The sequence below is a fragment of the Anarrhichthys ocellatus genome, unplaced genomic scaffold (assembly GCF_004355925.1).
Source record: "Anarrhichthys ocellatus isolate YVR2014 unplaced genomic scaffold, GSC_Weel_1.0 scaffold16, whole genome shotgun sequence".
Classification (NCBI taxonomy): Eukaryota; Metazoa; Chordata; class Actinopteri; order Perciformes; family Anarhichadidae; genus Anarrhichthys; species Anarrhichthys ocellatus.
The window spans coordinates 9,180,837-9,190,971 of record NW_022280046.1 but is presented as its reverse complement, the minus strand read 5'-3'; the positions used below and the strand labels follow the sequence as shown (position 1 = coordinate 9,190,971).

At 40.7% G+C, this 10,135-nt stretch overlaps 1 protein-coding gene across 1 annotated transcript in view; it reads right to left on the bottom strand.

The window, feature by feature from the left end:
• LOC116388249 (uncharacterized) overlaps nt 1–8,357 on the bottom strand; it is an 8,871-nt gene extending 514 nt beyond the window's left edge. Inside the window, exons 1-7 of the mRNA XM_031855932.1 lie at nt 8,215–8,357; nt 5,953–6,045; nt 5,712–5,853; nt 4,151–4,577; nt 2,518–2,760; nt 2,111–2,349; nt 234–471 (exon numbers count right to left, since the gene is read on the bottom strand). Coding sequence (XP_031711792.1) covers nt 234–471; nt 2,111–2,349; nt 2,518–2,760; nt 4,151–4,577; nt 5,712–5,845 — 1,281 coding nt within the window. The 5' untranslated portion in view covers nt 5,846–5,853; nt 5,953–6,045; nt 8,215–8,357. The remainder of the gene's footprint in view (nt 1–233; nt 472–2,110; nt 2,350–2,517; nt 2,761–4,150; nt 4,578–5,711; nt 5,854–5,952; nt 6,046–8,214) is intronic.
• Nucleotides 8,358–10,135: the final 1,778 nt, after the last annotated feature.

Genomic DNA, 10,135 nt, shown 5'->3' with positions numbered 1-10,135 from the left:
TCCTCCTCCTCCTCCTCCTCCTCCTCCTCCTCCTCCTCCTCCTCCTCATCTACCCCTTCATCATCCTTCTTATCTTCTTCAACCTCCTTCTTGTTAATTTCTTTGTCCTCTTTCACCTGTACTTCTACATCCATCTCTTCCTTGACTTCTTCTTTGTCCTCCTCATTTTTGCCAACATCTTCCTCCTCCTCATCATCTACTTCTTCGTCCTCCTCCTCCTCATCTGCTTCTACATCCTCCTCATTGTCCACTCCTTCATCCTCCTCCTCTTCTGTGTCACTCATCACCTCGTCCAGTTCGTCCTCCTCTGGTTTGATCCATCCTCTAGGAGTCTTCCAGGCCTCCGTCCACTCTGTGCTATCTGTGATCTCATCATCCAGCTGTGATGTGAGGAGGAGGTTTGTGTCTTTACGTCTCTTAGTCAGCATGGCGCTGTGTTGATGATGAGACTGCAGCGAAGCCTGGCACCACCTGTGGATATAATCGTAGTTTGAGTTTTAATTTGAACAAATCAGTTTGATGGATGGAACAACAATTGAGTACTAGTAGAGTCTAGTATTGAGTACAGTCTAAAAACTGCAGGAGCGAGAAAGAACTTTTGGATTCTATATATATATACAGTCTTATACTGTATATACGAGTTCATTTTAGTACAATCTTGTACTGTATTTGAATATTTCTATTTCATGCTAATTATTTTTGTTACTGCAAGTGCAAACATTGCACTTTTTCTCGACCACATTTATTTAACAGCAAAACTTTGCAAATGATAGGCTCTGCAAACACACGAGTGATTTCAACTGAATACACCTCCAATCACGTGTGGGTTGGGTGGAGCGATGCTGGGAATTATGTGATTTCACAAAACCCTATGCACTAATCAACAACATAATAATATAAGAGACATAGTTCCCTCTGTACAACGCAAACTTTTATGTTGATAACACAATGCATCTTGACTAAAGTAATATTAGGAATGCATGATTTAAACTTGTATATGTATTTGTTATGCTTAAATAAAAGAATACCTTTTTTCTCAAACTCAAACACTAGAGGGGTGACAAGCTGCAACAATAACATCATGGCACCTCACCCGCTATTCCAACAAGTTCTCACTCGTTAAATACTGCAGCTTGGTCAGTGTCCCTATGCTTCAAACTAGGATGCTCTAGGACTAGGTACACCTCTGGCGTCAGTTTGGACTCAGGGAATGCGTCTCAACAGTATTTTCAAAATAAAAGTCTGTGTTCACGTTAAATGCCTCTCTTTTGATGGTTTACTTCATTTTTAGGTTTCATTACTCAACAAAACTACTTGGTTAGCTTTAGGAAAAGATTGTGGTTTGGGTTGAAATACGTTTATATAACTACCCTTGTTATGTAACTGACTTTAGTAATGTGAAGTTATGTAACACAACTACGGTAAAAAAAACGAAATGTTGTCTTGGTTTCACACAGGACACCAACAGTGGTTTCCTGGTTGAAAGTTCTTTGTTTGTTTGATCGGTCCATCCTATGCTGACTTTCTTGCTCTTTATACTACGCCAGTTGCTCTGACTGTCTTGTAATGATGAAGCATGGGTTTACATTGGAGTTAGTTAAAAGCCCAGTCTTCTCTCAGATGCTAAAGGATGCCTCGGTGCACCAGTATCATAAGGCGAAGGTCACTGACCAAGCATCGGTACTTGACGTACTGGCTGTAGTCTCAAGTTGAGGAAAGTTTAACTTTAAATGTCCACTGCGACAACCTGAAGACAACCAAACACACTTGTTTAGATTGTGTCTTGTTTGTCTTGTTAGCAGCTGAGCTGTTAGCTCCAACTCAACTATGTAAAAGTACTTCAAACAAATGTGGGAAAGTTCAATGGTTGCAGTGAATGGCTTCACTATTCAATACGATTTAACTTCTACGAGCTACCGGGACCTGAAAACAATGTGTGGAAATGACCGGCTTTGATGTGCACCAGTATAGTGGCCTGCTAGTGTGAGTCAGTAGGTGTGAAGAACACGTAACCTTCCACGGTGCATTTCAGGAATTCACTCCAACAACATCTATTGGTTAAAGTGGAGGATTATCGTTAAGGTCATTGGGACAACCAGCGCCGACCCACCTGGTCTGCTGCATGAATCCCCAGCAGGAGCTCCAGTTCTTGTGCCATTCTTCTTCTTCCTCCAGAGGAGCAGCAGAGCGCAGCCAGGAGTCACTCCATCCGGGCATGAAAACATTGTTTATCCTCATCATTTCTGTGGTTTCAGAGCTTGCAGTTGGCGTCTTGTCGTTTGCGATGTCTTTTGGTTCAAACTCAGTACTGGACATTTCCCATGAATCCTCACAGTCTGAGGGCTCCTCCTAGTTGAAGATCACAACACACATTTGTAAAAACTAAATGGGAGTCCTGGTTGCTCAGTGATAATGAAGCATCTAACCTGACATATAAATCTGTGTTTTTTTCTTATAATGGCCAACACATTTGAAAAGGAAAAAAATAACAAGAAAACAACTGATTTCGATCCCCACCTGCTCCTCTAGTTGTTGTACTTTGTCAAACTTGTTGCTGAGGTTTTGTTGGTAATCAGGCCAGATACGATCCCAGTCCTTCTTTTGCTGTCTGAAGGCAAAGTTAATGAATTTCCAAGTACCGGCCCAGACAGGAAGAGAAAAGACGTCTATCTCAGTTTTGCAACGCCGTTTTCTTTCAAACAAAATCTCCCACTGGAATTGTTTCTCCTCAGAGCGCTCCAATTGGGCAGGACTCTTCACCTGGACAATGGAACAATGAAGACAAAAGATGGTTGACAAAGTGTTACTTGGTCATTTTGCACCTATTGACCAGTTGTCTCTATTCTTGTGATCTGGGGAGGTCATGGATGAATCAGCGTGACACAGATGTGAAATGATTGATTGATAGATGTATGGGAAAACGCACCTGCTCAGCTGCCACAGGTTCTCTTTTCACAATTCTCACATGGAAAAAAAACATAGAATGCATTGTGAAGTATCGCATTCGAAAAGTTTTATGAAACTTCCCCAATTTGGCACAAAAGTTTTTACGCTTGATTGAGGTTGTTTGAAGAAGAGTTGGGAAATGGGATATTGAAACGTCTTTGTTGTGACATCGCAAACATTTAACTCACATGACGGATTTGCTGTTTTTGATGCCTGCGTGTTCACTGATATATATATTCATATTGTCTATATCTCCGGACGGCATAAAGCATGGCCAATATTAGCTAACATGAAAGAATAACTACAACTTACCCAATTAAACAAATGCCTGAACACCTCTCTCCACTTTTCTCTTGTTGATCGACCAAGGTTACTTATTTTGTTTCTGGTTTGCAACATCTACTTCTTCTTCTACTCTGTTTAATGGCGGATTTCAGCGATGAGTAAATAATAGCCTATACAGCCAACTTCTGACAAAACCACGCAGACTAGTTTCTACACACCAACATTCTGTCAGCTTGGCTCGACTCTACTCCTGATACACTTTTTCGTCCGCAGAGAGTACCCCCTCAAGGTAGGCGGTATTCTGAACTAATTGTCATCGTGACATCCCATGAAACTGCTGGGACATCATCTTCAACGCGACACAGTGCGTTCTCTTGTTTTCTCTTGCTGGATTATTTCGTTGGTGACCAAGCAGAGAAGCGTCTGTAATTCGTCAACTAACCACGGCTTGGCTATTTTTTTAAATCTAAGTTGAGTGAAAAAAAATGTGCGGCAACTAACTTTTTAAAAACATTGGGTTCGTGGAAGATGTCCCGTGTCATGCAAGTGATAACTCTAGTGATGATTCGCACCAATAGCACAGTTAGCTTCGAAACTTGATTGAGGTGATACCTATGAAAAAACAGATACCAGGTACTATCCACAACATTTACCAATGGAAAATAAAAAAGAACGGTTCCAAGCGATTCAAGTCAAGCAGTTGAAATGCGACATTAGTTTTCCCTTAACTCTTGTGGCCTAAAGGTTGAGCAACACCAAATACTCATAACTGAGTCAATACTTAGAAAAATAACACTCAAACTTCCCAGCACCAGCCATGACTCACACACTTTGCCCATAATATGACCAAAATCTGACCAATGGTATTAGTTTTAGTGTCTCTTAATACAAAGTCATCAGTTTGTGTCAGTCCTGGTACCTGTTTCCAGGAGTCACTCCATTCATCAGCAGGATATGCCCATTCGGCCTTCGATCCGTACTCCTTTGGTTTGTACTCCTTGTTGTTTGTCAGCTCTATGGTTGTGAACCCTGGGATTCTGGTTTTTGTCTCTTTGGCCTTCAGGTAAAGATATTTGGGAGGCTTCATGCTCATCCAGGAGTCTTTCCAGCACAGACTAAAAACATCCACTTCAACTTTACGTTTTGCCCTGCGAAATTTGGGTGAAGCTGCTTTCTTGGGAGGAGGCGGAGGAGGAGCAGGCTTGTATTTGGGTTTGGGAGGAGGGGGGACGACTTTGAATTTGATTTTCGGCTTGTTGTTTTCCGCTTCATCTGCGCCGCTGGTGAGCTTCTTAAAGTCTCCATTGGAAACGAGTGACCAGTGATAATTCCACTTTGAGAAAGATCTGCACTTTCAAAAAACAAACAAAGAAACATATGAAATCAACGCATCACTGCTCTATCATCACTGCTCTATATATACATGTATATATACAGAGCAGTGATTGACCGAACAAGTGTCTCGAATCTATGCAGTGAATGCAATGCTTCTGTAGTGGCACCACATTTGTCTATGTGTATATTTATTGAAGTATGGGCCACATCAAAGAGCATTTCCATTGAATTATGATGGACAACATGTTTCTGGATCTGAAAACTGAATAGTTTGTGGCTAGTCTGTGGTGCTAGAAGATGAACATGCTTTTTCCACCTGAAATCATCCATTTAGGCTGTGCTTCCCCTCAATTAGCTCCATTATTCAGTCGGTAGTGTCTACTTCAAACTGCACAATTTTAGGCCTGATTTCCCATCCGCAAACAGTTTTTGGAGCTCCCAGAATAAAGCCCCAGATCAGAGGCAAATTAGCGTCTGCTCGGCGCTCGTAAATCTGCGCTTAAACGCCATTTCTCAACTATTCAAAGACGCAAGCCGAGACACTCGCAGATGCATTGCAGATATCTTGTAAATATATTGACCTGTCGGGGAGCTTCAGCCAATGAGAGTTGAAAACTGCGGTAAGGGTTGCCTGTATCAATAGGAACAATGACTGTGTATGTTGTATTTGCAACACGGACCAAAGTTTGGTCTTTCACATAGAAGAAACAGGGTTTTCTGTGAACGCCTGTGCCAGTGACAACATCAAACAAATATCACAACAAGGGAAGTTCCACAGATTGCTTGAACAAACGAGCATGATTGGTGTATGGTATAACATCATTGACTCCCTGTCCCCAGTCAGTCATAGCGTGAAAACCACAATAACTTCAAGACTCCCAATTACAAGACAGGTTTCAACAGTACAGCGATCTGACGACTTTGAAAGTCTTGTAGTGTGAACTCACCAGTTGCAGGTGACTCAGTATGTACAGCAAAAACCTGAGAATCTTACAGTCAGTTCAAGAGCAGTTTCTAATGTGATTGTGTCCACAGTTTAGCAATATTTTCAAGCTCTTTACTATATGGTGAGATTAATTTAGTATGATGCTAAACTTCATCAGTATTGTGATACAAAAACAAGTAAAAACATCACATATCCTCACTCTTTGAAGGAACTTTTCTTCTTCCATTCGGCCTCCTGTTTGCACTGGTCTGCCATGCTCTGAGCTTTCTGCTCCCATTGGTCTCTCAGCGGCCCGTTGCTGAAGGAATTCTTCGCCTCCTTTTTTGACAACATCTTGTTGCCTATAAGACACACACAAGCAACAAACATCAGAAACAACAACGAACGTGTCACTCGTGGTGTTATGTTGCATTTCTACAGTGTCACTTTTTCATACATACCTACAACAATAACAACGATAGATGAATGAATTAATCCAGATTGGGTCCAGTTCTCAGTGCAGTCGGTGTCTTGTTGAAGACCGACTGGTCAAACTGTGACACAACACAACAGGCGTCACTCTATAATTAAACACAGGTCAGCAATGTACTTCAAACAGCAACAACACCAAGAAAACACCACAGCGCCGAGTCTGCAACGATGGCAAAGAGTCGTGTTGGCCCCCCAGCATCAGAAACAGACCCTGTAAGTTAACCGTGATGGACAAGTGCTCAGGGCAGCTCTACCTCTTTGTCCTCTCATGTTGGTCTGAGGTCAGAGTGAACGTTCTAATGACTCACTATTGCCTCTCGAGGTACAAGTGGTATGACAAGAAAGGACGGATCGGGGCTATCTGGTTAGCATGCTCATTTCAGATATCTCTGCAACACAAGATGTCTTTGACATAATGCCAACACTGTAACCAATTCACATTCTCTTCATGTTAGTATTTCTTTTATGTTTCAAACTTAAATTCTGCATTGCACCACTACATTATTATTTAACTTTCAAATTTCTGTCAGCTCAATTGACTTGTGATGAGACATCTACATTTAATAAACCATTTTCTATGTAATTTCCATTTAATTTCATTTTCATGATTTTGTCAATATTGTGTCAGAAAAAGACAAACATGGCTGTTTTAAAAATCTATTTGGTCGTTTGTTGTTTGACTTAAATCTCTTGATGTAAGGATGTCTTTGAACACACCAACAATACACTTCCTGCTCTCAATTGTTTTACCATGCAAAGATAAGACAGAAAATCCACCACAGTCAATATTCCTTTAAGTTTCAAGTCTCTGTCAGGTTTTATTCTTTATGAAATTGAATTAAAACCAAAAGAAATAAATGTAAAAAGTGATGGTGTTACAGAGAACTCTGTGTAAAACAGAGGTAAAGTCTTAAATCCCTGCCTGTCTGGAAGATGGACTCTGGGACTTAGCAGTGTCTGTGTTGATAATGAGGCTGAGTCATCCAAATAACTGTGACTCAAATTTAGGAAATGAGCTCAGGCCTCAGGCCCCTGCATGTGATCATGTTGAAGAAGACCCCCGAAGTGCTGAGACTCAAATAACGGTGACCTCAACATCTGAAGTGCTTCTTACAACTATGGATACAAGTGCAGCCCTGCTCCTGGGATACACAATCGTTTACACACAATCAGAATTGTTGGAAGGTGGATTTTCTTTTATCTTTTTAGGCGCTAGTTAGCTTCCCCTAAACTGTGTTAAGCTAGGCCAAACATGCCCTGGACCTCTATCTGTACTGGACTCACAGAGATCAAACTAATATCCATCTTCTTATCTGACTCTGGAAAAGTCAACCAAAAAGCTAATATTCTGAACTATTGGAACGTTCCATTCATAAAAGCAGTGGTGTTAATGTCCACATTTCTGTGTTTAGCTTAGCTTAGCAGAAAGACTCGTAGCATAGTGGCTCGGGAGTTGACTTAGTTTCATTTCATAAAAATGTTTGACAGAGTTAGGATTTCAGCATAAAATACTTTTCAAATGACAGAACTAAAGATGTCTTTTTAATCCCAAACATTCTTCTTCTTTGTCAAAACGTGGCATCTACATTACCCACAATGCAACTCAACTAACGACGGTTGGGTTGGAGATTCAGATGTGTTTTGTTAGCGGCAGCCAATGTAGCCTCGAGCTGCTGGCCTGTAGGAAGCAAAGATGTGGAGCAGACTACAGAGTTCTGGTAAACTCACTTCTTTCTAACTTCACACCTCCAGATTGTTTGCCTTTTCAAATGGGCAGTCTTCTTGTCGCTCACATGGCCCTCAGCTTGCAAATTATAGAGCAGTTCCTCAACAGAATTTAGCCTAGCCTTAGCTTAGCACAAAGATTGCGAACAAACCTTCAAAAACGAAAACACTACTGGAAACACTACAATAATTAGAACTCCTCCCAACACAACCAGCACTGTTGACATTTTTTTTTAAATTATATATAATTATTCATTTTTTTTCAATATATATATATATATATATACTGTATATATATATATATATACTTGACTACTTGACTTACTTGACTTATAAATATATTGAATACTTGACTTATAAATATATATATATATATATACTGTATATATATATATATATATATATATATATATATATATATATATAAATATATATATATATATATGTATAAGTCAAGTTATAAGTTCAATAAATTCAGAGAAATCATAAACCCGATCCTGACTTACCTGATGTCTTTCTGTCTGTCTTTCTCTCAAGGTCTGTCTGTCTGTTTACATCCGCTGCTGTAACCAGTAACTGTTAACATTAAGGTGAACTGCCTGTCTATCTCTCTGCCTGTCTGTCTGTCTGTCTGTCTATATGTCCTCAGTCTGTTTCTGCAGTTCACTTTAATCAGTTTACACTCAGTCTGCCCTGTATATCTGCTGTGTGGTGAGCACACTTCCCTCCCTGCTATTTTTACATCATACGTTAAAAGATCCAGAGCTGCAGCGCTAATTTTAGTGTCAGGGTGAGGCAACGACAAACATGAGCAGCCTGGAAATGTAGAGGAGCCACTTGAATTGGATGAAAACACGAGTGAAATCAATCTTTATTAAACAGGTGCCACAACATCAACAAACATGTTAGCTTTAAGTGTGAGCCCATCAGAGACCAGTGCAGTGTGCTAACCAGAGGCATTCTGCATGCTGAAACACAGCAGTGACATATGACAAGGGTCCAAGTAGAAGCTCCGCCTCCGGACGACCCGCCCCCTGGCAACCAGCCAATCAGTATGAAGATTGTTAGCAGTTCTTGGCATAGTGTTGTGGGCATCCAGGGCTCCTACAGTAACAGCTGTTCTCATAAACACCTTTAGGTGACTGACAGTTGGAGCATTTCAAGGTTTGGATTGACATGAAACTCACCAAAGGGTCAGAGATAAATCTTTGGACATAAAAGCTGAAGGAGAAAACTACAACTCCCATGGAGTTGTTCTATTCCTTGGCGTTTTCCAGGCAACCCAAATTCCCCAAGATGTTTGATGCACTCATAATATATCTCTATTTTCAGACGTCGTGATTATGCGTGTTGAGAACCAATATGACGCCGTTGGCACACAAATTAGTACGTACTTCCGTCAGTAGTAGAAGACATCAGTTGAGGATGTGGTCCTGCAATGTGGCATGGGACACATTCGCGTAACCACTGCTAAAAGATCGTGGCCACATGCGGCCCAGACCACCTCCGAATGTGATCTGTGTGATCTGTGCATTCACACCTGTCCAGAGCTGTCCATTTGTGATCAAATCACCCAAAAAGTATTGTTGTGAATTCCTTCCTGCGGTCTAAATGTCAGTCTCTGGTGGGCAAAATGAATACTACCTCTGAATCCACTGAGCTCGAATTATTCACCTGATGATGTGACAATTGCAATAAAAGGCACATTGAGTGATCAGCCAACTAAGAATCTCTAAACCTCTAAAAATGTAAAACCTTTATTGCGCATGTTAATGCCAGGTCTGAACAAGGTTCTTTATTAAACAAGCATCACAGCAACATCAGAACTCGGCCTCATCGCAGCTAGTTTCACACAGGCCCCATTTACACCAGGCACTGAAATGCGTCTTGATCCAGATTGTAGATATGATTTATATCTATCCGATTGCAATCCGATCACCCAAAACTCCTTTCAATGCAAGGTGTAAAGGGGGTAACATGGTGGCCATGTCATCCTTTACCAATTTTGAAAGTTCAAAATCTCCCAGGGGTGGTGATTTGGAGAAGCCTATAGAGAAACCTTTTTGATTTACACACTACTACACTGTGTCACCCCATAGTTTAAATCCTTCTTATAAGTGCAAATATAATATAATTATATATATATATATATATTTAATATGTGTCATCTGTTCTTACAACCCTTTTTAGGACAATATTCCTTTTTCCCAGCAGACATTTTGACAGAAAAGCACAGGTGTTACTGATAAAATGAACAACGGCTCTGTTCTATTCAAGTAACCCAGCAAGTCATCACAGGGAGTGAGCATGCACAAAGGCAGGGCCATGGAACTGCTCATGAAAATGGAATGCAGTTGTTATAAATGTTACTGTGTAATGTAGTACTGTACATCCTTCTCACTTTCCAGTGTACCTCCAACTAAATTG